Source organism: Lynx canadensis, chromosome A2 (genome assembly GCF_007474595.2).
Source record: "Lynx canadensis isolate LIC74 chromosome A2, mLynCan4.pri.v2, whole genome shotgun sequence".
Taxonomy (NCBI): Eukaryota; Metazoa; Chordata; class Mammalia; order Carnivora; family Felidae; genus Lynx; species Lynx canadensis.
Window position 1 is genome coordinate 119,006,230 of NC_044304.2, and position 27,010 is coordinate 119,033,239.

General features: G+C 36.0%; 1 protein-coding gene across 4 annotated transcripts in view; it reads left to right on the forward strand.

The window, feature by feature from the left end:
• TAX1BP1 (Tax1 binding protein 1) overlaps window positions 1-27,010 on the forward strand; it is a 92,161-nt gene that overhangs the window by 19,280 nt on the left and 45,871 nt on the right. For all 4 annotated transcript variants that reach the window (XM_030308151.2, XM_030308152.2, XM_030308153.2 and 1 more), the window contains exons 3-8: window positions 3,803-3,905; window positions 8,506-8,693; window positions 12,031-12,189; window positions 22,205-22,353; window positions 22,446-22,536; window positions 26,549-26,734. In XM_030308151.2, the coding sequence (XP_030164011.1) occupies window positions 3,803-3,905; window positions 8,506-8,693; window positions 12,031-12,189; window positions 22,205-22,353; window positions 22,446-22,536; window positions 26,549-26,734 (876 nt within the window). The remainder of the gene's footprint in view (window positions 1-3,802; window positions 3,906-8,505; window positions 8,694-12,030; window positions 12,190-22,204; window positions 22,354-22,445; window positions 22,537-26,548; window positions 26,735-27,010) is intronic.

Below are 27,010 nucleotides of genomic sequence, written 5' to 3' on the forward strand. Positions count from 1 at the left end.
AAGAAAGAAAGAAATGTGATTTGACCTAGCAAAGACTTGTACGCAAATACACCGGAAATAAATTTTCAGGAAGTGTAATTTAGCCTTCATGCACTCATACTTCTAATTCTGTATAATTAAAAAATAAATAGGGCTGTGAACCACTAAATCGATATTACCACTTCTTACTGGATTGTGACCTACAGTTTGAAAACATTCCTTGAGAGACTAAAGATTGCTAATATTCTTCTAGTTTCAGTGTTCTGTAATCTATAATCCTAGGTTTATCAGAATTATAGAACATATGTATAATCTAACCCTGTGGATGAGGCATAATTTCTTATATTACCTGCAAATAGATATCTAGTATAGGCGTAGCTTGGTTGGGTTCCAGGTCACTACAGTGAAGTAAGTCATGATTTTCTTTGGTTTCCCAGCGCATATAAAGTTATGTTTACACTGTATTGTAGTCTGTTAAGTGCGTAATAGCATTATGTCTAAAAAAAATGATGTATATCTTAACTAAAAAATACTTTATGCTAAAATGTTAACCATCATCTGAGCTTTCAGTGATTTATAATATTTTTGCTGGTTATGCCTTGATGATTCATGGCTGCTGACTGGTCAGGGTGATGGTTGCTGAAAGTTGGGGTGGCTGTGGCAATTTCTTAAAATAAGACAACAAAAGGGGCACGTGGATGGCTCAGTTGGTGGAGCATGTGACTCTTGATCTTGGGGTTGTGAGTTTGAGCCCCATACTGGGGAGTGGAGTTTGCTTAAAACAAACAAAAAAAAACAGTGAAGTTGGTCACATGCATTGACTCTTCCTTTCACAGTTTTTGTGTAGCATGCAGTGAATGCTGTTTGGTAGCATTTTACCCACAGTAGGACGTTTTTCCAGAACTGGAGTCAATCCTCTCAAACCCTACTGCTGTTTTATAAACTAAGTTCCTGTAATATTCTAAATCCTTTGTTGTCATTTCAACATTCTGCACCATCTCAAGAACACATTCTTTGCTCCTCCATAAGACGCAAATCCTCATCCACTCAAGTTTTATCATGAGATTGCAGCAATTCAGTCACATCTTCAGGCTTTACATCTAGTTTTCCTGTTTCCGCCACATCTGTAGTTACTGTTTTCACTGAAGTCTTGAACCCTCCAAGTCAGCCGTGAGCGTTGGAATCAGCTTCTTCAAGCTCCTGTTGATGTTTTGAGCTGTTCCCATGAATAACGTTTTAGAATCGTGAATTCTTTCTAGAAGGTTTTCCAGATCCATCAGAGGAATCGCTATGGCAGCTATAGCCTTACAGAATGTATTTCTTGAGTAATAAGACTTGAAAGTTGAAATTCCTCTTGATCCGTGGGCTGTAGAATGGATGTTGTGTTAGCAGGCATGAAAACAACATTAACCTTGTATATCTTCATCAGAGCTCTTGAGTGAACAGCTGCTTTGTGAATGAGCAGTAGGATTTTGAAAGGAATCTTTTTTTCTGAGCAGTAGGTCTCAATAGTGGGCTTAAAATTATTTAGTAAACCATGTTACGGACAGATGTGCCATCGTACAGGCTTTGCTCCATTTATAAAGCATAAGCAGAGTAGATTTAGCATAATTCTAGAAATTTTGAGACGGTAAATGAGAATTGGCTTCAACTTAAAATTACCAGCTGCATCGGCCCTTAACAAGAAAGTTGGCCTGTCCTTTGAAGCTTTGAAGCCAGGCATTGACTTTTCTCTCTAGCTCTGAGGCCCTAGATGGCTCCTTCTTTCAATATAAAGGCTGTTTCATCTACATTGAAAATCTGTTGTTTAGTGTAGCCACCTTCATTAAATATCTTAGCTATGTCTTCTGGATAACTTATTATAGCTTCTACATTAACATTTGCTGCTTTGCTTTGTGCTTTATATTATGGAGACATTTCTTTCCTTAAATCTCCTGACCCAACTTTTGCTAGTTTTTTTCTGCACTTTCCTTACTTCTCTCAGCCTTAATGGAATTGAAGATAGGATAGGGCCTTGCTCTAGATTAGACTTTGGCTTGAGATAGTGTTGTGGTGGTGTTTGATCTTCTATCCAGACCACTAAAACTTTCTCCATATGAGCAATTAGGCTGTTTGGCTTTCTTACCATTCATATGTTCACTGGAGTAGTACTTTTTTTTTTTTTTTTTTAAACATTCATTTTTGAGAGAGAGAGAGAGACAGACAGAGCATGAGTGGGGGAGGGGCAGAGAGAGAGGGAGACAGAATCCAAAGCAGGCTTCAGGCTCCGAGCTGTCAGCACAGGGCCACACGGGGGCTCAAACTCAAGGAGTGGGAGATGATGACCTGAGCTGAAGTCGGATGTTCAACTGACTAAGCCACCCAGGTGCCCCAGGAGTAGTAGTTTTATGTCCTTCAAGAACTTTCCTTTGCATTCCTTTTTTTTTTTTTTTTAATGTTTTATTTTTGAGAGAGAGCAAGCATGAGCAGGGGAGGGGCAGAGAGAGAGAGAGAGACAGACAGACAGACAGAGACACAGAGGGTCGAAGTGGGCTCTGTACTGATAGCAGTGAGCCCGATGCAGGGCTTGAACTCACGAACCCTCAGATCACGACTGCGTTGGACTCTCAACACATTGAGCCACCCAGCCACTTCTCCTTTGCATTCCTAATTGGGCTGTTTGGTGCAAGACACATAGCTTTTGGCTTGTCTTGGCTTTTGACATACTTCCTTGCTAATAAGCTGAATCACTTCTTTGATTTTAAGAGTGAGATGTGCAACTTTTCCTTTCACTTGAACACTTAAAGGCCACTGTAGGTTTATTAAATGGCCTGATTTCAGTATCGTGTCTCAGGGAATAGGGAAGTCTGAGGAGAGGGAGAGAGTAATGGGCCAGTTGGTGGAGCAGTCAGAACATACATATTAAGTTCATTATTTTATATGGGTGTGGTTCATGACACTCCAAAATAATTATAACATTGAAGACCACTGCTTACAGATCACCATAATAAATACAATAGTAATGAAAAAGTTTGAAATATTGTGAGAATTACCAAAAATGTGATAGTTATGAAGCGGCAGATGCTGTTGGAAAGATGGTGCTGATAGACTTGTTTGATTCAGTTATCCCAAACCTTCACTTTGTAAAAACAACAGCTACAACAAAAAAACCCAAATGTAGTATTTGTGAAGCACAGTAGAATGAATTATGTGTGTACTTGTTTTAAACATCTCTAATACTCAGTATTTAACACTGTACAGTTTGTCTAGAAAATATAGACTGATATATGTAACATAGACATTTTGTAAGTTGAAGATGTTTTAGATATAGGTGGGACATAGGTTTTCTATATGTGTATATTAATGTCTGGGCAATACATGCCTTTTTACAAAATTTACCAATTGGCTGCAGGTAAGACTTGATATGAGAGATTAGTGAAGTTTTAGTTACCATGTTAATGGGGAGAAGGAAATCTAAACACACTGAAATTTGAGATCTAAAATAGTAAGTTTTAAAAACTTAACGTATAGTGAAGTTATAAAGAGAAATATGAGTTGTTATATTTGATCATGTGCATACTAAGATTTTCCTTGAGAAACTGGGTATCAAATTGTATTTTTAATACATAATAGAAACTGGACTGTTCCATTTATATAGATCTTTATAACACTATGTTATAGCTTAATAAAAATCATAAAAATTTGACAGGCTTGTTAAAATACCCAATAATTTGTAAACACAGCAACCCATGTTTTAATTTTAGGATGCAGTAAAAGACAATATGCTATATCACTCTAGTATTAAACTACTTATAATCTCTGTGTTCTTATTATTTTCCTTTAGGTTGGATGGAGTACTGCTCGTGATTATTACACATTTTTATGGTCTCCTATGCCTGAACATTACATAGAAGGATCAACAGTTAATTGTGTATTAGCATTTCAAGGTAAGAACCGAAAACTGCAGAACTTGATGAAATTAAATGTTTTAATTTAATTTTTATGCCATTAAAAATGTTGTTCTCCATTGTAATGGTCTACTTAGGCATGTCCAACATACCAAAGTTGAATTAATTAGTGTCTTTGTTTAGCAAAAGTCATAAGAATATAAATATGAGTGTAGGATACATATTTTATCTAGGCATTTAAAAGGATTTTTATTTTTGCTTGGGGCACCTGCGTGGCTCAATCGGTTAAGTGTCAGACTTCGGCTCAGGTCTTGATCTTGTAGTTTGTACTGCACATTGGGCTCGCTGCTGTCAGTGCAGAGCCTGCTTCGGATCCTGTGTGCCCCTCTCTCTGCTGCTCCTGCTTGTGCTCTCTCAAATATAAACATTTTTTTAAAAAGTTTTTTTGCTTATTTTTCATTGAAGAGTGAGTTTCTTTCCAGAGCCCAATGTGGGGCTCGATCTCACAAACTGAGATCATGACCTGAGCCGAAAACAAGAGTTGAATGCTCAATGTTCAGTCATTTTTAATGTGATTAATTTTCTTCAGTTAACTTAATGAATTTGTTACAGTGACTAATGATTTCACTGGTGGTTTACCATGAAGTTAAAAAGCAGTAAATAAAGAGAAAAGTATCCAGTTAGTTAAGAGCATTTTCATGGGAGCTAAGCATAAATGCAGTTGTTTTCCAAGCTTTTAAAAATTCACCAGGTGAAATATTACTTTGAAATTCAGAAATAAAAGCTTCTGCCTGCCTAAAACTCATTTGTTATATAAAGTCAAGATAGTCATGAAAAACTTAGTCATAGAGTATTAGAGCTAGAAGAAATTTTAAGCACAATCCAAAATGACCTTGCTTATTTTGTGAATGAGTCATGAGAATCTTGAAATGCAAAACTCAAAACAACTAACACAAATATATAAATGTAATTCTTTGCCCAAATGAACTCTTGTTGTAATTCAACTGATTGCTTTCCTATTTTCTTTTCAATGTTATTAACCTAATGAGAGATTTTTCTAGATAGCTTTAAATTGCAGCTCTGAATAACTACATCTGGTATCTCAAACAACATTTGAACCATTTCTTAGTGGATTACTTTTGTGTGATTTATCAGACCTTGAGTATCTAGTTTGTAGAATTTTTAAGTTTATTTATTTTGAGCGAGACAGACACAGCGTGGGTGGTGGAGAGGGAGAGAAAACTTGGAACAGGTCCATGCCTTTTTTTTTTTATGTTTATTTTGAGAGAGAGAGAGACCGCATGTGCACGCACATGTGCACAAGTGGGGGAAGGGGCAGAGACAGGGAGAGAGAGAATTCCAAGCAGGCTCCATGTTGTCAGCAGAGAGCCTGATGTGGGGCTTGATCATTCAAACCATGAGATCATGACCTGAGCCAAAACCGAGAGTCGGATGCCTAACCGACTGAGCCATCTAGGTGCCTCTAGTTGATAGAATTTCTAATGTCACGATACTAGAGCCGATTAGTCAGACTATATATATTTTTTCTGTTTAAACTTTTTATGTAAGTCTCTTGGCCATTTGCAAAGTTACTCAGCCATGGCTTAATAAATTTGGTTGTATATACTAGGAGGGTGGGGTTTTTAAAAGCTTTTAAAAATATATTGCTAGAGCTACCCTTATTTTTAAACTATATATTTTGAAATAATTTTGGATGTAAAGTTGCACAAATAGTATACAGGAGTTCTGTATACCCATTGTCCAGCTTCCGTTAATGTTAACATCTTACATAGTACATTTATTTAAAAAATTAGGAATTTAACATTGGTGCACTGCTAGTGACTAAAGTATAAACCTTATTTAAATTTTATTGTTTCCAGTAGTGTTCTTTTTTCTGTTCCTGGATCTGATCCAAAATTCCGCATTACATTTAATTGTCCTATCTTATCTCCTCCAATCTGTGACAGTTCCTCATTCTGTCCTCTTTCATGACTTTTACAATCTTATTTTTTATTTTATTAAAACATTTTTTTTTAAGAAAAAAAATTTTTTTTAATGTTTATTTATTTTTGAGACAGAGCATGAATGGGGGAGGGTCAGAGAGAGGGAGACACAAAATCTGAAACAGGCTCCAGGCTCTGAGCTGTCAGCACAGAGCCCGATGCGGGGCTTGAACTCACGGACGGCGAGATCACGACCTGAGCCGAAGTCGGACACTTAACCGACTGAGCCACCCAGGTGCCCCACATTTTTTAAGTTTTTTAAAATTTATTTTGAGATAGTGTGCACGAGTGGGGGAGGGGAGAGAGAGAATCCCAAGTAAGCTCCGCACTGTCAGTGCAGAGCCTAATGTGGAGCTGGAATTCATGAACCGTGAGATCCTGACCTGAGCTAAAATCAAGAGTAGGACACTGAACTGACTGAGCCACCCAGGCACTTCTGTGTGGTAGTGTTTTTTCATGATTAGATTAAGGGTATACATTTTTAGGAAGAATATCGTACAAGTGCTGTTTTATAGTCACTCTTCAGTGCGTTGTATCAGGGAGTACTTGATGTTCCTCTCTCATTCCTGGTGATGTTAATCTTTTTTTTAATTTAAAAAAAGAATTTTTTTTTTAAAAACGTTTATTCATTTTAGAGAGAGAGAGGGAGACTCAGAATCTGAAGCAGGCTCCAGGCTCTGAGCTGTCAGCGCACAGCCTGATGCGGGGCTCAAACTCACGAGCCTTGAGATCATGAGCTGAAGTTGGATGATTAACTGACTGAGCCACCCAGGTGGCCCTGGTGTTGTTAATCTTGATCACTTGGTATCTGCTGGGTTTCTCTACTGTAAAGTTAGTATTTTTCCTTTTGTAATTAATGAATACTATGGGGGAGTTAGTTTGAGACTAAGGAAATACCTTGTTTTTCCTCAAATTTTCACCCTCTAATTTTAGTATCAGTAAGATCTTGCCTATAACAATTAAAAAAAAATTTTTTTTTCATGTGTGTTTATGTTTTTGAGAGAGAGAGTGAGAGTGAGTGTGTTCAAGCAGGGGAGGGGCAGAGAGAGAATTTTCGAGCAGACTCTGCGCTGTCAGCTGAGACAGCTGGATGCAGGGCTCGAACCCACAAACCGTGAGACCATGACATGAGCTGGAACCAAGAGTCTGGCACTTAACCAACTGAGCCACCCAGGAGTCCCTAGCTTGCAACAATTTTTATTGTTGTGTTTCACTAATGGTGCTTTTCTATGCTCATTCCTTGGACATTTACTAGTTGGAATTACTATGTTGAGTAGTTGTCTCTTTCCCCATAAGCTCATAGGTATTTATTTTTTTCTATGGAATAAAATCTAATACTATCCTTTTTTGTTGTGCAAATTATTCTAGCTTTCTTTGGCCATTGGGAGCTCCATCAGGTGGGCTCCTGTGTTTTTTGACATTCCCTCCACCCCCTGCCACTTTGAATTCTTTTTTGGGAACTTCTTTCTTGCAAGCACCACAAGTTGTCCCAGGCTTTTCTTGTATTTTCTCTGATCCTCTCTCTTTTTGCTTAGGAAGAAAGTTAAATATTTTTTTTTTTTTTTTCAACGTTTATTTATTTTTGGGACAGACAGAGACAGAGCATGAACGGGGGAGGGGCAGAGAGAGAGGGAGACACAGAATCGGAAACAGGCTCCAGGCTCCGAGCCATCAGCCCAGAGCCTGACGCGGGGCTCGAACTCACGGACCGCGAGATCGTGACCTGGCTGAAGTCGGACGCTTAACCGACTGCGCCACCCAGGCGCCCCTATTTTTTTAAAGAAGGAAATCAAGTGAAGTACATATAATAATGAGGTTGAAAATTTCAAGTTATGAAAGACTAGATGTAGTGATTACAAATTTCTGGGTAGTTATGAATATTCAAGATAAGGTGAATGTATTGATCTTTGTGTAGTCATTTCACCACCACTGAATGCTTCCTTCTTATAAAGTCATTGTGGGGGATGCTAGAATTTTTATATATATTATATATTTGCCCTCAGTATTTCTGAGTTCTTGATAGGATATAAAGCAAGGTAATTGAAAGTACTATGGAGTGTGGTAGGTATGTATGTATGTATTTTAACTGTAAAAAATACTGGGAGCTTTGGAGAAGAAGAGGTGAAGTTTAATTTTGAGCAGGGATAATCCAGCAAATCTTAAAAGGGGGTAACAGTTGAGACGAAGGAAGAAGGAACAAATATCAAACATATTCATCAGATAAGGGGCTAGATGGTGTAAATATGTTATAGATTGTAATTCTGAGGTAGATGGCTTCATAGCTGTTTTACAGATAAGAAACTGGGACTCAGGGAGGTTGAGTTACAATGGCTAGTAGTACAGCTGAATAAAGCTGTGTGATTCCAAAGGTTATTTTTTATTCTGCAAAAGTGGACTTCATCTTCCTTTCTTTTATACAATTCATGTACAGCACATTCCTTCCGTTCAGTATCTTTCTTTTCATGGAATGAATGTCAAATTTGAGGGAAGATTTCTTTATGTGATATATTCCCACCCGCAACCTAAACAGGGTCAGGAATGAGCAGAGATGGCAAGGTGTGTTAAATGGGGGGGAAAAAAACCCATTAATTTCATAATAGGAAAGTTAATCAATTTTTTTATTAATTTTCTTTTAGGATATTACCTTCCAAATGATGATGGAGAATTTTATCAGTTTTGTTATGTTACCCATAAGGGTGAAATTCGTGGAGCAAGTACACCTTTCCAGTTTCGGGCTTCTTCTCCAGTTGAAGAGTTACTTACTATGGAAGATGAAGGAAATTCTGACATGTTGGTGGTGACCACAAAAGCTGGTCTTCTTGAGGTTAGTACCAACAGTGAGATAGTGATTTATAGATAATTTAAGAACAGGGCTCATGTTGGCATTTAAAGAATTTAAAAGAATAACCTGAAAATCAAATGGTTATTAACTAAAATAATAAACTTAGAGTGTTGTTTTTGGAATACTTTAAAAATCTTCCTGTCAGCTATTGATTTCACTATGGAAGGGTGAATCAGGGAATATCCCTGTCTCTTAGTTTAGGTTGAGCATTTTTAGAATGATTTCCGTGTTCATTTTATCAAGTAAGTAGCCTGGATTAACCATAATTTAAAGAGCGAAGGTGAAAGCCTTCTTACATTCTTTTAATTGACTATTTGGGAGTCATCGCATTGGCTCTAATAGAAATTTACTGTGCAGATGGTCTAATGTCTTACGTCTTAAATTTTAGTAATTATTGAAGGAGAAAATAGAACAACATTCTTATTTTAAGATATTTTTCAGTATCTTTAAAATCTAAGAAACTAGAATGTTACATTTGAATTTCTGAAAAACGGCTTATTTAGTTGGTTCGCTATGTATTTTTGGTTAATTTACATTCATGTTTAATCCGGCAGGTCATTGCTTTTTCTTTATAGTCAGGTGGATTTTTAAAGTTTATTTTGAGAGAGAGAGAAAGACCACATGAGGGAGGGGGAAGAAAGAGAATCTGAAGCAGGCTCTGCACTATCAGCGCAGAGTCTGACATGGGGCTCGAACCCACAAATTGTGAGATCATGAGCTGAACTGAAACCAAGAGTCAGATGCTTAACCAACTGAGCCACCCGAGTGCCCCAGATGGATATTTTTTATATGTAAATATTTTATGCCTTTGATTTTATTTTATTGATTTTATATCCTTATCTTCAAAAATTGAGGCTAGAGAAAAAACACAACAGGTCATAGATACAGTACTTTCATTAGATAGTCAAACTGAAGGAACCATTTTTTATTGTGAATTCTTCATATCTTCCCTTTCCCTTCCAGAAATTCCTTTCTTATCTTAAATAAAGAAATGTAACTTTTATAGGGTGACTGAAACATTTTGTGGTGACAGCCGCCTGATGATCAAGGTTTTTAGCCTGGTATTTGAATGCTAGTCAAAGATGCTGAAACAAGCCCAGCTCTTAAAAAGAATGCAGTTAGTGTTTATATTGCAGCTTTTTGAATACTTGTTAGACCACCCTGATTTCAGGATGTCCAGCAGAAAAACAGACATTCAGGCATCGGTGTCTCTCTTATGTTCCTTCTCTAAGTTAATTGGGATGTCACACAACTTATTCCACTTTTTCCTACTCATAAGGGGTACTTGATAAATAAAATTGAAATTTCTGCCTCTTAAATGCTGAGATAAAATATTTTTATATCTGACCCAATTTTTTTGATAAATATTTTAAATTTCTACATTCATCAAAATCTTTAATGGTTTTATCTAAAACTACACAAAAATAGTACAAATATATGAGATATTATTTGTGGCACTGTTGACATTGAAGGGTTATGTCTTGTGTTAATTTAACAGGTGAACCTTGATTGAAGTTTCGATTTTTTAAAAAATAGGTCATAGTTATATATCTTCCATTATTCCCCAAATATCTATCTATTGGATGTTATAAAATTATTAATTTTCTTATTTATGATAGTGGTAGTTGAAAAGGAGACTGTCTTTAGGAGATGCTTGCTCTGAGTACTTAGGGGTGAAATGTCTGCAATTTCAAATGGTTGTAACAAAAAACAAAAACATAAGCAAGTGATAAAGGGAGATGGAGTTAAACATGGTGAAATATTAATAATCAGTGAATTTAGGTGATGGGTGTCAGTTATAAAATTTTCACTATTTTGTGTGCTTGGAAGATTTCAGATACAAAATTGGAGGCAGGAATTAGACTTGTATACATTTTTATCTAATTTGAATTCCTTTTTAAAATTTCTATTTAACATTCAGTAAACTTTTCAAAAAGTGTATGCCAGTTAAGTGTATCACTGGGAAAATTGGTTCTTTCATAATGTTTCTGTTGCACCATGTCAAGATACGTTTTCACTTTTAAGCTGCCAGAAAATTTAGAGCCAAGAATTGGTTTTCAGAATATAAGGTATAAAGGAAGTTTAGTGAATAAATAAACTTTTCTTTTTTGAGGGCATTTGATTGCTGTTATTTTCATTTGGTCTGATGGAAGAGGTAGAAGAGTCATTCTAAAAATTTGCTGCTCTTCCAACTTTCACAAGACCCATTTTAGAGTTTAATCAGTTTGATTCCATGACCCTGGAGAAACAATTTAGTGTACCAGGAGAAAACTTTATTTTCGCTAAATGTATGATGCCTCCTTTGCAGAATTTTCCCTCTGAGTCTTCATTATTCCCATTTGAATCAAAGACTGTTTGTTGTAAGAGAAAAGTTAACTATTTTATTTACTACTATTTTAGGTCCTTTAATTAGTAATTTTAGAATGTTGGAGGTTTTGCTGAATTGAGTTACTGTTAGTGTGCCCCCCAAAATCAATTATGTAATTTATTGTTACAGTCTGCATTTTTGTCCTAAAATTTGCAGTTTTTTTAAGTTTGTTTTAATTTAGCTAAATAGAGCAGCTGTTACTCCTTAGTACCAAAAGTTTTAAGAGTAATGCCATAGGTGATGGTCTTCTATAACACACAAGGGAGTTCTTAGTACATTCAAAGATCTCTCCTAGCTTTACATTTAAGAAGAGTTATGAAATAGATATGTGATTTCACTCATGTAGAATTTGAGAAACTCAACAGATGAACATAGAGGAAGGGAAGGAAAAATAAGATAAAAACAGAGGGAGGTAAACCATAAAGAGACACTTAAATACAGAGAACAAACTGAGGGTTGCTGGTTAGGGGGGTGGGTGGGTTAAATGGTTGATGGGCATTAAGGAGGGCACCTTTTGGGGGATGAGCACTGTGTGTCATATATAAGAGATGAGTCACTGGGTTCTACTAAAGCTAAGACTGTACTGTATGTTAACTAACTTGAATTTAAATAAAAAGTGGTATACATTTTCTTCTTGATAAATACTCAGGAAAAACCCAGAATTAAGTCACTTAGAAAACTTAATATGCCCTATTTTTGGTACTAATTTGAAAATTGATTAGCAGGCAACTTCATAATAAAGTTTATTGATTTTATACCTTTTAATGTTTCCTTTTTTGCCCAAAGAAGGTTTAAATTTGATTTATGAGTTTTTATTTACATGTATGATTCATGAAGTAAATCATATGTAAAAGTTCTTTTTGTGCATTTCTTTACTATTTTTTTGAGATGGAAAACAACTAATCACATTTTAGGATTATAAAAAATCAATGTGAGTTTTTTGTTTTATAGTTGAAAATTGAGAAAACCATGAAAGAAAAAGAAGAACTATTAAAGTTAATTGCTGTCCTGGAAAAAGATACAACACAACTTCGAGAACAAGTTGGAAGAATGGAAAGAGAGCTTAACCATGAGAAAGAGAGATGTGACCAGCTGCAAGCAGAGCATAAGGTTAGTTGTGTTTTATGTCACTGTTTGGAGTTGATAGTATATTGCTTGAAACTCCACTTTTTCAAGAACTTAAACCAGTTAAAGTGTTTAAAAAAAAACAACAGCATTTAGATACATACTTAGAGGAGAATAGGTCTGTTCCTGTCAGTTTTCTTCCACAGCTTCTTTTATGTTATAAATGTTTAGAGTACTTTTAGCTTTTTTTGGTACCAGGCTTGATGAGGTGGTTCCTGAGAACTGTTTTTTTGTTTTGTAAGTTTATTCATTTATTATTTCTGAGAGAGCACACAAGCAGGGAAGGGACAGAGAGAGAGAAGGAGACACAGAATCTGAAGCAGGCTCCAGGATTTGAGCTGTCAGCACAGAGTGCCCATGTGGGGCTCAGACTCATGAACTTGAGATCATGACCTGAGCTGCAGTTGGTTACCGACTGAGCGACCCAGGCACCCCACTGTGTTTTTTGTTTTGTTTTTTAATGTTTGTTTATTTTGACAGAGAAAGAGAGCATGTGAGTAGGGAGAGGGGGAGAGAGAATCCCCAGGCTCAGTGTAGAGCTTGACGTGGGGTTCAGTCCCACCTGCACGAAGTTGCAACCTGAACTGAGATCAAGAGTTGGATGCTTAACCAACTGAGCCACCCAGGTGCCCCAACTGACAACTGTTTCTATATGATTTATATCTAATTGTAAAATAATTGATCAGTATTTGGGGGGGGCGGTTGGAAATATAATTAGGAGTGATAAATGCTGATTAAGGGGAGAATAGAACAAAATAGTTAAAGTTACTTTTCCAAAAAGTGGAATTCAGTGAAATGTAGTATTAGGCAAAATTTTGAAATCTTTGATGTGAGCAATGCTATAAATTATCCTAAAAAAAAAACCCACATAATTAAAATTGGCACAATTTCTTGAGGTAAGAAAAAGAAGTATAAGTATAAAACAGTGTAGTTTCATTAGAGATGCAAATGGATTTAATTTAGGGTGGCTCAGTTGTGCTCAGCTGAGCATCTGACTCTTGATTTCAGCTCAGGTCACGATCTCAAGGTTCGTGAGTTTGAGCCTCACATCGGGCTCTGTGCTGACAGTGTGGATCCTGCTTGGAATTCTCTCTCTCCCCTCTCTGCTCACTCTTTGTCTTTCTGTCTCTCAAAATAAACATTAAAAAAAATGATATAACTTCATAGTTGAAAATAAAAAGCAATCACCTGGTCATTGACCTGTTATTTTCATAAGAAAAGTAATTGGTTAGTTTTTCAAACACAGATTGCAATGATACATATCACAATCTCACAAGTAGTTGGATATTCTTATGTCTTTTGACATGATTGACCCTAAAGATGGGATGTGTTCCATTCTCTTGTCCAACAAGGCCTAGAGCAGTTAATTATTACTTGAACCAACAGTACAATGATTTTCAATAATTTTATACTCCAGTAGAGTAGTTGTAAATTGCACACCTGAACAGAGATGATACAGAAATAGGGCTTAAATTCTGAAAAACTTTCTCTTGACTTGTAGTTGTTTGAAGAGTATTCTTTTGAGTTAGAGGGTGACCTATCAAACAATGTGTACAATTCTAACTCTTCCTTTAGATATCTGTAATGTCTCTGTTATTACCATTTGCCTTTTTAGTTTAAAATAAGCAGTTATTCCCCCAATTTTACTATTAGTGTCTTGCAGTAAAAGCAGGTATACCGAATTAAAATATGATAAGATACCAAATGTGCCTACCTTGATTGTTAGGACATTTCAGCTAAATTATGTATCCAGTTATTTTAACTCCCTGGCTGTTTTGTATAGTTCTTATTCTTTTCTCTCTATTCTTTATGTGTTTATTTCGTTTGTGCCTGGGTTTGTCGGTTTTCCAAAAGTGGAATGCCGATCTTTTTTTCTTTCACTCAATTACAACAAATTAGAGGGGTGGAAGTGAGATAGAAGATGATATTCATGAAAATGGCCCATCACAGCATGTACTTGGCCCATAAGATCAAAAATGCCCTGAAATTTGGCCTTTGAGGTTTCAAATCTGATCAACTTGAAATCCAAGGGAAGAATGGATGATTGGAAGAATAGGAATGGTGGAATGGTAGGCTTTCAGTTGTGTGAGATTACTCATGTGCATCAAGTCGTGCCTCTGGTTCAGTTGAGTATTAATGCTGTCCACATGACGAGGGTTAAGCGCTACAGATAAGACTATTATAAGAGAGCTTATTCTGACATACTTAGATTGAGAAAGTGGTAGATTGAGGGCAGGGGATTAAGGAAGCAAAATAAAGTTTGTAGGAGATTGTGGCTCTTGTATCCAGAAGAGGTCTTCAGAAGTTTTTATGGCAACTCATAAGTCTTGATGACAGACACTAATCTTGGAGGGGACTTCTTCCCTGCCACTATTCTTGTGTTGGTATTGTACTCTGGGAAGATGAAACAGGTAGAAGTGATATATTTTTTTTTAATGGTATTCTATACTATGAAAATGGTAATTAAAAAGACCTAGAACGGTGTTTGTTACATAATAGATTCTCACTACATGTAGCTATTATTTTACTAGTTTTCATAATGATGATCTAAAGAAAGAACCAAAATGTGAATAAAATCTAAATATGAAATCCATGCCATTTTCCTCAGATTCTAGAAATGATACTTATATAATGTTGAAAAAAATGTCTTAGTCATATGTTGGCAATTGCCTGTTTATTTCTGGGGATGAAATAACGGGCTTGCAGGGAAAAATAGTTCCTTTTCTTTTCTAATCACGGGGCTTTTTAATGAATTTTTTTTTTTTCACCTCCGGAATCAGTCTTCCTCTAATCAGGCAGGCCTGCTGGGCAGCTAGAAGTCACTTGCCTTAGTTGGGTGGCTTATAAAATCCATGACATTTCTTGGCACTTGTTTTAAATCTCTTTTGTGGTGTGAATTCTAAAAAACAATCTTGATGCTTGTTAAGAATTGTCTTCTAAATGTTTTCTCTTTGAGGTCCTGGGTGTGTGTACTGCTGAATATCTGAAGGGCTATTATGATGTATCATCTACAGTTTCACTTAAAATTTTAGAATGGACAGTATGGAACAGAATGATCTGTAGCACCCTTCAGTTTCTTCATGATAGAAGAAATTGTGTTTTCATTGTTTTATAAAATAAGATTAGCTTGTTAGCCATTCAATACCTGACAAATACTGAGTTAAATGTTTATAAAATAAAAACTTTCATCTTTTACAAATACTGACTTTTTTCATTGTAAAATGCCAATAGAAACACTCCTATTTTGTAAATTAAAAGAATTGGATGTGTTAAGGTTATCAAAAACAGATTGGCTTAAATGTTATGTTTAATTATGTTTTAGATTATTTTGTGTAATTGGCTGCTTAAAGGAATAAATTAGGATTACAAAGTAGATTAAAACTGAAACCAACTAACATCTATAAATAATTATAAAATACATATTATATTTCACCTGTATTTTAATGTGATCTGTATATGTTCTGTCATTCATGGGTACCCTAGATTTAAAAAGTAATTATTTTCATAATTAAGGATAATTTTTACATTCATTTCTAATTCACCTCTAAGTGTAGATTTTTCTCTCCTATAATAGGCTGATTAATAAAAATAAGTCATTATACTTAATGCAAGCCAGGTGCAGTTCCTAGTGTTTACTTACGTTAACTCATTTAATCCTATAAAGTGGGCATTTTTACGTAGGAATTTTACAAAGATAGCACAGAGGTGTTACTTAACCTGCCTAAGATTGAACAGTTTGTAAAGTGGTAGAGGTAGGCTATGTGTCTCCTTCTAGTACTCTTAATGACGCTCTATACTTTTGCCTGAAAGGACTAAAGATTTGAGCTTATCTAATTGATCTTTTTTTAAAAACAGCTTTATTGAAATGTGATTTATAACTGGCATACCATAAAGTCCAACACTTTACAATAGACAGTTCAGTGGTTTTTATTACATGTATAGAATTATGCAGTCATTTCCATAACCTAATTTTAGCACACTTTCATCACCCCAGAAGAAACCTGTTACCTGTTGGTGGTCATTCTCTATTTCCTTTCCCCTCAGTCCCAGGCAACCACTAAACTAAATTTCTTTCTCTGTGGATTTGTGTATTTTGGGCATTGCATACAAATGGAATCATGTGTGGCCTTTTGTGACTGGTTTCTTTCACTTAGCATAATGTTTTCAAGGCCCATCCATAGTATAATAATTATCAGTACTTTATTTCATTTTATTGTCAAGTAAGATTCCGTTGTATTGATTAGTCTTTTTTTACCCTAACCTTACATTTTTTAGACTTACATAAAAATGAGCAGTTTCGGGACGCCTGGGTGGCTCAAGTCAGTTAAGCACCCGACTTTGGCTGAGGTCATGATCTGGTGGTTCACAAGTTCAAGCCCTGTGTCGGGCTCTGTGCTGAAAGCTCAGAGCCTGGAGTCTGCCTCAGAGTGTCTCTTTCTCGGCCCCTCCCCTGCTTACGCATGTATGTGCTCTTTCTCTCACAAATAAATGAAAAAACATTTTAAAAAATTAAAAAAATTGAATAGTTTGTAGGTATATTCATTATGTATTTGAAAATTAGAAGATTAAAAACTGAGGCTCAGGAAACCAAATGATAATAATGAGTCTTGTTTTTCAAATAGGGCTAAAACAAACTGGCTTTAAGTTTTGTAGTTTTCTTTTGGAGCCTAAACTATGAATTGAGTTTTTTTAATAAGATACTTTTTTTTTTTTTTAATGTTTATTTTTGAAAGAGAGAGAGGAAGACACAGAATCTGAAGCAGGCTCTAGGCCCTGAGCTGTCAGCACAGAGCCATGCGGGGCTCGAACCCATGAACTGTGAGATCATGACCTGAGCTGAAGTCGAACACTTAACTGACTGAGTCACCCAGGCACCCCACCATAAAATATATTCTTAACTTGAATGTTGATAATATAAGATGCACTTCAGCGTATTTTTTGGTATGATTTTTAAAATAATTGTGGATAGTAACCCCTTACCACATGGTTGATTTGCAAATATTTTCTCCCATTTTGGAAGTCACTTCTTATTTATTTATTTTTTAATATATTTTTTTAATGTTTATTTATTTTTGAGACAGAGAGCATGAACGGGGGAGGGTCAGAGAGAGAGGGAGACACAGAATCTGAAACAGGCTCCAGGCTCTGAGCTGTCAGCACAGAGCCCGACACGGGGCTCAAACTCGCAGACTGTGAGATCACCACCTGAGCCGGAGTTGGACGCTCAACCGACTGAGCCACCCAGGCGCCCTGGGAGTCGCTTTCATTTTGATAATTTGATTTGTTGTGCAGAAGCCTTTTGGTTTGCTGTAGTCCACTTCTTTATTTTTCACTTTTGGTGTCAAATTCAGAAAATTCTAAGACCAGTGTCAAGGAGCTTCTTTCTCAGAGTTTCATGGTTTCAGGTCTTAAGTCTTTGAGTTGATTTGTTGTATGTGGTGTAAGGTAGTAGTTCAGTTTCATTCTTTGGCATGTAGCTGTCCACTTTTCCCAACACCATTTAGAGAAGAGATTGTTTTTTCCCCGTTGTATATTCTTGGCTCCTTTTCCGTGAATTAATTGACCATATATGCATTGGTTTATTTCTCTTTTCTTTATTCTGTTCCATTGATCTGTGTGTAAATATGTTACATATCCATGTGTAACAAGCATTATAATGGAATACACAGAAATCATTCAGTTTCATTAAAAGACAGTGTAAGTAAAATTATACTGTCCTATTTTTTTTTCATATTCCCTTATTAATAAATACACATGAAATCTAATTTAAAAATTATTTGTCTGTGGATGGGGTGCCCGGTTGGCTCAGTCAGTTGACTGTCTGACTTCGGCTTAGGTTATGATCTTGCGTTTGTGGGTTTAAGCCCTGCATTGGGCTCTGTGCTGACAGCTCAGAACCTGGGGCCTGCTTCAGATTCTGTGTGTCCCTCTCTCTCTGCCGCTCCCCTGCTCATGCTCTGTCCCTCTTTGTCTCTCAAAAAATAAAATAAAATGTTAAAAAAATTAAAAATTACTTGTCTGTGGGATGTATATGTGTTCAGGAAATAACTTAAACAATAAATTTATTTGTAGGCTAGCTTCCCTTTTAGCTCTAACCAAAAAATGTAATCCTTTGAATCTGGTATTATAAAGGTAGAATATAAGTGTATTTGCTCTTAGTGGATTTTCGACAGAAGTAGTCTTCTTGGAAAAGAAGAATAGTTATTCTTGATGCAGATTTTTTTAAGTGAATTTGTTGTTGCTCCTCAAATAAAGTGTAAGTTTTTCTTAAGATAAATTTGTTACCGAAGAGATTATATGAATTTTTAACTTTTAAAGATATTTTAATTCAGAGATCTAAAATAAACTGGAGGGCGCCTAGGTGGCTCAGTCGGTTGGGCATTGACTCCTGATTTTGGCTCAGGTCATGATCCCAGGGTCATGGGATTGAGCCCTGTGTTGGGCTCTGAGCTCAGCATGGAGCCTGCTTAAGATTCTCTCTCTCCTCTGCCCTTCTCCCCTGCTAGCACTCTCTCTAAAACAAAAATAAAAAATAAACTGAAATAAACATGCTAAAATAACTTATTTCAGATTAGTTGACAAAAACAAATAACCCAACTGTAACCTGAACAGGTTGTATTTATGGGGGCAGTGTTAATGAAAGAGGAATTGCCTAATTATTATTTATTTTGTCTTTTATCCTGTCATTTTAATGCCGTGAAGATGTTATTGAACATTGTTAATTATATCTTTGGTATGTTTCTAGAAACCAGAGAAGATGCACTTCTATTCTATGCAGATAACTGTATATAGCTCAGTGTTTTAGTTGATTTCAGGAAGCAGAGTGTTTGAGAAAAGCCAGATTAAGTCAGATGAGTAAGGTTCATTTTAAAATCTAACAATTTCCATAAAAAACATAATCCTTTAAAATGTTTATTTTTGAGAGAGCGAGCATAAGTGGGGGAAGGGCGAGAGAGAGAAAGAGAAAAGAGAATCCAAAGCAGGCTGCCTGCTGTCCTTGCAGAGCCTGATGTGGGGCTCAAACTCATGAACCTTGAGATCAACACCTGAGCTGAAGTCAGATGCTTAACCAACTGAGCCACCCAAGGGCCCCAATAACATAATCCATTTGCCAATAATTTGCTGTTTAGAGCATTCAGGTACTAATTTACTAAATTTTACCACTGTATACATTTGAATCCAGAATACTTTTTCAAAATAGTTGTCCATGATAATATTTATTTATTTTGAGGGGGGAAGAGAGGCAGAGAGGGAGCGAGAATCCCAAGCAGGCCCCAAGCTCAGTCTGGAGCCCTATGTTGGACTCGATCCCATGATGGTGAGATCATGACCCGAGCCAAAATTAAGAGTCGGTTGCTCAACCCACTGAGCTACCCAGGCACCCCAGTTGTCCTAATATTATATCTGTTTTTTTTCAGATTGTATTCATTTGAAATCAGAATTTGGTGTTTTTTTAAACATGAGAATAAGTGTGTTCTGTTACTTCAGATTTTTTTAGTGTGTGCTTAGCCACCCAAGTGGCTGGCTTACTTATTTATTTATTTTTATCTGGTTCATATTTGAGAGTTGACTTGAAGGAATTGCTAATAGTGGCTCGTGGTAGCAGGGATTCTTTAATCTCAGAGGAGGGGATGAAGTCGGCTACATGAATTTGAAATGTCCAAATCCCTTAATCTCCTTTTGTCTCCATTGTTGTAATTGTTCTTATCTTGGTACACAGTGTAGCAGACTTAATCTGTTTAAGTTTTACTTTAATATTAGAATTATGTTTTGGGGCATGATTTGCAAATATTGACTGAATATTTATCTTAAATTTCAAGTGCTTTTCAAAGATTGTGTTCTAAATTCTTTTTTAAAAAGTTGGTTTTTGAAAGAAAGCAGGAGTTTTAGTTTGTGTGTACTACTACAGACTTTAATGTCATTTTCATGCTAAGAAGGACCTAGCCATATTGAGATGCTATATGCTTCACTCAAACATGGGAACTAGAGGGCTGAAAAAGAATCTCAAGCATTTTCATGCCATTAGAAAATCGGTATGGATGCTGAGAAGCTATTAGGTGCTTTAATGGGTACTGGAGAAAGATGTTAAGACTCTTCAAGTTACATTAGAATTAATTTGTGACTCACTGTAGAGTTAACTTAGCTCATAGGTAAAGCAGTTAGTTAATATTTTGCATTTAGTTGCTTATGAATCTTCTGATTCTTGGCCCATACATTTTTTAGAATACTGTTTACCTGATATAGAACTTCATTAGTTACAGATTCAGAAACTAGTTTTTGCTTTTAGGCAATCTAATCTTTGTTTTAGGAAGAAATACCTAGATTAAATCTGTAAGCTATTTACTGTGCAAAAAGAGCATTTGGTAAAACCAGCAATACAAAATTAAAAAAAAGAAAACAAAACACAGCTATTAGAAACCTCTCTGGCTATCTTTATAAATGAGCAAGACAAATAAATGAAAAATGTGTCAGATTTTGCAAGAATCCTTGGATATTGACAGCAGTTTACAGCAGAGGGAATAAATATTATTTGCTTTCTGTGGTCATTGGAATCAGACAAGCATTTAGTTTTTTTGTATGACAGTCTTTAGTTAATGTTGCAGATTCAGTAAACAAACATTTGCTTTGAGCAAAAATAAAACCAAGAGAGTGTATCTGACCATTATTGTGATGAGCTTTTTAATGAAGATGCAACATAGCAATTTTCATATTCTTAAGTAATCTCTACACCCAGTATGGGGCTGGAGCAATTTTTATATTTTAGTGATATATTTAAAGTGGTATTTCCCTTATAAGTAAAAAATTTGGCTGACTTTATGAAAAAGTTGTTTGTAAATACTGTATAACATTTGTTACATTTAAATTGTAAGACTGGGGGCGCCTGGGTGGCTCAGTTGGTTGAGCGGCCAACTTCGGCTCAGGTCAGGATCTCATGGTCCGTGAGTTCCAGCCCCGCGTCGGGCTCTGTGCTGACAGCTCAGAGCCTGGAGCCTGTTTCAGATTCTGTGTCCCCCTTTCTCTCTGCCCCTCCCCCGTTCATGCTCTGTCTCTCTCTGTCTCAAAAATAAATAAACGTTAAAAAAAAATTAAAAAAAAAATAAAATAAATTGTAAGACTGGTGCTTTCCTTTAGCTTCTGCTGTTGCCTAGATGGGTGGTACTTTTATATGTGGAAAGTTTTAAAAGTATTTTTTAACAAAACCAGTTTGTTTTATCAGTTCTTTGAGGTATAGTTTTCCATAACAGTACTTTCATATGCACTGATAACATTTGATTCTCGTGATTTTATAAAGTGAGGGAGAAGAGGCTTTATTATCTTCATTTTACAGACATAAATTGGGCTTAGCTAGGAGCTTGACCAAGTTCTTATTAAGTTAAATGTCTTGATGTGTTAAAATTTTTTTAAACTTTTAAATTATTTGTCCAAAGTGGAATATTCTATTTTAAATAGAAGTAATTTTTTTTTTTTTTAAACTGCATTTACTACTTTTGTATTTCAGTTTCTTTGAGTATTTGTTCAGGCCTCTGAGCCACAGTGGCAGGATCATTAGGAACCTTGCTTTCGACATGTATCTTAACTTAGTGCTTTGGTATAATTATCAGTGGCACTTAGCGATCTGTGCTGTAATAAGTTGTTAACCTTGGTAGTATCATTTGAAACCTGATTTGTCACTGGAGTAGCATTGAAAAACAGGATGTCAAAAATGAAAGTGACCAGTTTAAAATGTTTTCTCTCATTTTTTGTTGCCTGCCCTCTGGTGGAGAAGTTTGTGAAATCAACAATTGGTTGAGAAGTCTGGAAAGGAAATTAATAATTGTTTCATTTGGTATATATAAAGTTGAATGTATATTTCAGTTTCAGGTTTAGTTTTTAATCTAGTTTATAAACTTTAGAGGGGACAAATGTGGGATTAACAATTTAAGAATACATAGATTTCTTAAAGATTTGCAAATTTGTCATAGAAATTACGTTTCCCAAAATACTCCTTGTTGTTTCTAAGGGTCTTGTTGAAGTATCACAAAGTTTAAGAACAGAAAATGAAGAGTTTAAGAAGAGATACAATGATGCTACGTCCAAAGCTCTCCAGCTTGAGGAAGATATTGTGTCAGTGACACATAAAGCGATCGAAAAAGAAACTGAATTAGACAGGTATTTCTGACGGTTTTAAAAAATAACTTTATGTTCCAAAAATGTTTTAAAGAAGGTTTTTTTGGGTCTGTATTAATGTTACTTTAATTCAGTTTAAAGGATAAACTCAGGAAGACACAGTGTGAAAGAGAACAACTGGAATGTCAATTGAAGACCGAAAAGGATGAGAAGGAACTTTATAAGGTAGTTTATTCTTTCCATTTCTATTCGTTATCTCTTGCTGTGTAACAAGTGATCGCAAAACTTAGTGGTTAGGGATTTGGGAGCAGCTTAGCTACGTGGTTCTGGCTCAGGGTCTCCTGGTCAGTTGCAGTTAGGATGTTGGTAAGGGCTGCAGTCAGCTTAAAGGCTTGATTGGAACCAGAGGATCTGTCAGGGTGGCTCATGCAAATGACTTTTGGCAGGATGTCCTTCAATTTCTTGTTGTGTGGCCTCCTCAGTGGCTGCTTGAATGTTTTCACAACATGGCAGTCCGTTTCCCTTGGAGTGAGCTATCCAAGAGAGAGCAAGGAGGAGGTCCCAGTGCACTTTGTGACCTAGCCAGCAAAGTTGTATGCTGGTGCTTCTACTTTGTCTTATTCATTAAAGACAAGTCACTTGGTACAGTCAACACTTAAGGAGACCTTAAGACTACCTTAAGACCTTAAGACTACCCCATGGTGTATAGTCCCTAAAAGTTTTCAGGGAATTTGCTGGTATTTTAGTTGCTTAGCAGGTAATACATGATAAGTCAAAGAGATTTAATACTGTAACAAGATACTTATTTATTAGAATTTATAAAACCTAATTGTTTTCCCCTTTAAGAACATATAAATCTTAGAACATTAATTTATTTCTGTGATGATCATTATGTTTCAGAGTTTGACTTTTAGAATAATCTTCAGAGAATGTCATTTTAAAAAATAATCTTTCTGGGGTGCCTGAGTGGCTCAGTTAAGTGTCCGACTTCCACTCAGTCATGATCGTGTGGTCTGTGAGTTTGAGCCCCACATCAGACTCTGTGATGACAGCTTGGAGCCTGAAACCTGTTTTGGATTCTGTGTCTCCCTCTCTCTGCCCCTCCCCTGCTCATGATCTGTCAGTCTCCATCTCAAAAATAAATAAACGTTAAAAAATAATTTAAGAAATCTGACAGATCATTACCTTTTGAAATTGTTCTTCATTTTTAAATGATTCTGAAATAGAATGGTTAGCCTAAATATCAATAATGTTGTGGATATAAATTGAGACATGTTTATCTTAAGTGTTCTTATCTTAGCAGGTTTTTTTTTTTAATGTTTGTTTATTTTTGAGAGAGAGACAGAATGCGACTGGGTTAGGGGTAGAGAGAGAGGGAGACACAGAAGAACAAGCAGACTCCAGGCTCTGAGCTGTCAGCCCAGAGCCCGACGGACGGCTCGAACTCACGAGCCTCGAGATCATGACCTTAGCTGAAGTCAGATGCTCAACCAACTGAGCCACCCAGGTGCTCAGCAGTTCTTGAAGGCAGTTCCAGATGAGGAATTTCAAGAACTTTTTGAGTTAAGTCAGTATTATTTGGAGAGATTCAGTCTCTTGATTAGATTAGAAAAGGGCTCGCTTATGTATTGTGGTATATATTTGATTAGAGAAAAACCTACACCTGTGCGTATAATATATTTAGTATTTGAGACCTACAGTTTGCATGTAGAAACTGGAATATGATTTGTATTGCCAGTGTTTTTTTCCTTTTTATTTGTGGTGGTGGTGGTGGTTTGTTGTTGGGTTTTTTTTGTTTGTTTCGTTTTGGTTTTTTAGGAAGATAAAAATAAAAAAAAAATATTGAATCCACCATGCAACTTAGAGCAGAGAGCATGGATGGGGACGTTTTACATGCCATGGATTATACTCATTTTATTTCTTGAATAGCTTATCCCCAGAGCGTGTGTGTGTGCATGTGTGTCACTCTCAAAACAGGAAGAAAAATGGTGATGATTCACTTGTAGGTGGTTTTATGATTTGACCCTTTATAAGAATATATATCTCAAAGTAATGTTTGATTTTTGAACAAGATTTTGTGAAAAAGGGAAATAATACAGATACCTAGAGAAATTGATGTAGTTGGGTTACTGTTGACGTAGTGTTTTTGCAAACACTCTCCAAAAATGCAGCTTAAACTTTTAAAGTTATAAAGCATTTTTTAACAAAGTGAAAATCTGGCATCTCATAATTTTTTACTCAATGTTACTGTGAATTTCACTGAGAGGATTTCAGGTTTTTTGCCAGGAAAAGACCTGAGCATTATTTCTCTGTGGATAAAGTGCTTTCCGTGTCGTTTTCTTGTTAGCACAGTGGGAGATAATAAGAGAAATACAATGTCTATGTCTTCAGTCACTTCAATTCAGTAATAAAATGAATTCTGAAGGCAGACTAGTTAGTACTGGGAAGGGTTTGGGAATATCCTAAGTAAACCAGTGATGGTGGAGAGGTCCAGTGAATGATAATAACAAGGACAAGTTATTGGAAAGAGAAGAGACCTATCCTTAAAATGGTCATTTTTCATACTGCCTTTCTTTTCTTTCTGTTATTAGAATAGGACTTGTGGTGTTTGTAGAGGATTGGTAAGCACATTTTAGGGCAAATCCAAAATTTATTTTTCCTTTACAGCTCTAAATTGTTTCTCCCTTAGGTCTTGTGCTTTTTTTCACTTTCTGTGTCTGTTTTACACCTGAATGACAAGTCCTTTGCTAAAAGACTTCGTATCTGGAAGGAAGAGAAAGAATGAGGTGTCTTGGGGATTTATTCTTTTATAGTGTGATAATATCTCCAAGTTTTCTGTAAGCATTATCAGTAGGGATCAAAGTGACATTGAACTCTTCATTTGAATACACTCTGCCCCAACCTCCCAGCATTCCAAACAGTATTTCATTTGTGTGTTTCCCCAAAACTGGAAGTAAAACTCTTCCTTAGAGACTTTTGTTTTGTGGTTTTTCTTTTTTATGGAAAGGAGTCTCCATTTAGTGTGATAAGACATCGTGTTCTACTTTTAACCTCAGAAACATGCTTTCCTTTCCATATTGTTTATAAAAATAACCAGAGAGATTACTTTTGTCTCTCTCCTCAGCCCCCATTAGATCATATGACCCATCCCTGTCCTATCAGAATTTAGAGGAATTGATAAAACACTTGAGCTGGTAATTATGAAAATTAGATAGTGTTTCTAAAGTGATGCTGCAAAGGTCTTGGCTGGTGACACCTTCAGAGAATCTGGAATGCTTTGCTATTTTTATTATTATTATTTTTAACATTTATTTACTTTGAGAGAGAGCAGTGGGGAGGGGCAGAGAGAGACAGAACATCCCAAGCAGGCTCTGTGCTGTCATCACAGAACCCGATGTGGAGCTTGGTCCCATGAACTGTGAGCGAGATCATGGCCTGAGCCAAAACCAAGAGTTGGACACTCAACTGACTGAGCCACCCAGAGACTCCTGGAGTTTTTTTCCATCCTTGTGAGCAGGAATTAGTGTTTCATTAGTCACACATTTAGAGTCAAGTGTGAAAAGTATGTCAATTCATTTCTCTCTGGTACTCTTAACCAAAGCAAGATACTCTTTATAGTGAAAACTAGATATCTATACTCTTTATAATTTCAGTTATGGAATTTGACTTGTGCATCTGTTAATGGGCAAGCTGCTGCCAAAGTTCCTGGGAAAATTAATATAGTTGAGTTAATGAATCAAATATATTTTTAGGCACACAGGAAGTAAATGACAGTACTTCTCACCAGCCAGAAATTGAATTGCTTAAGATGTTGTTCTTGAATGTACCCGTTTAGTTTTCCAGAATCTCGCCATACCTTTGTATCTGACTATATAACAATAATTTGTTCCCCCAACAGCAACCAAATTGATTTGCATTTTTAAAGAGAACTTAAAAATCTTAAAAAAAAAAAAAAAAAGCATTAATCGAAGGAGAAAACTTCAGAGATGAGGTAATATTGTTAGACCTTAGATATAATCTCTATGGAAAATTTACAACAACAAAAAAGCTTAGAAAGGTTATGTTCTGTTCCCACATATTAGCTAGTTATTTGGTACAACTTGGGTCTCCTGACTCCTGGTCTAGTAGGTCTTCCCATTACTTGATCATAATTGGGCTAAACAGTGGTATTTTGAAATTTGAGTAATTTAGGTTATGGAGTTAGGATATTCTTGACATTTTCAAGCACTGTTAACAGGTACATTTGAAGAATACCGAAATAGAAAATACGAAGCTTGTGTCAGAGGTCCAGACTCTAAAGAATTTAGATGGGAATAAAGAAAGCATGATTACTCATTTTAAAGAAGAGATTGGCAGGCTGCAGTTCTGTTTGGCTGAAAAGGAAAATCTGCAAAGGACATTCTTGCTTACAACTTCAAGTAAGGTAAGTATTTTTGTGATACGTGTTTGAAGATTGTAAAACCTGTGTCTATTAAATGTATGCAATATTCTTTGTTTTTTATTTTTAACCTTCCCTTTTCCCAACCTTTTCTTTTGAAAAAGTTCAGTTTTACAGAGAAGTTGGAAGAACAGAACAACGAAAACATGTATCCTCAAATATTTTGCCATCTTTATCTCCCCATTTGTATGACCTTTTTTTCTCTGAGTCATTTGAAGTCAGTTGCAGGCATTATGATATCACACCCTAGATATTTTAGCA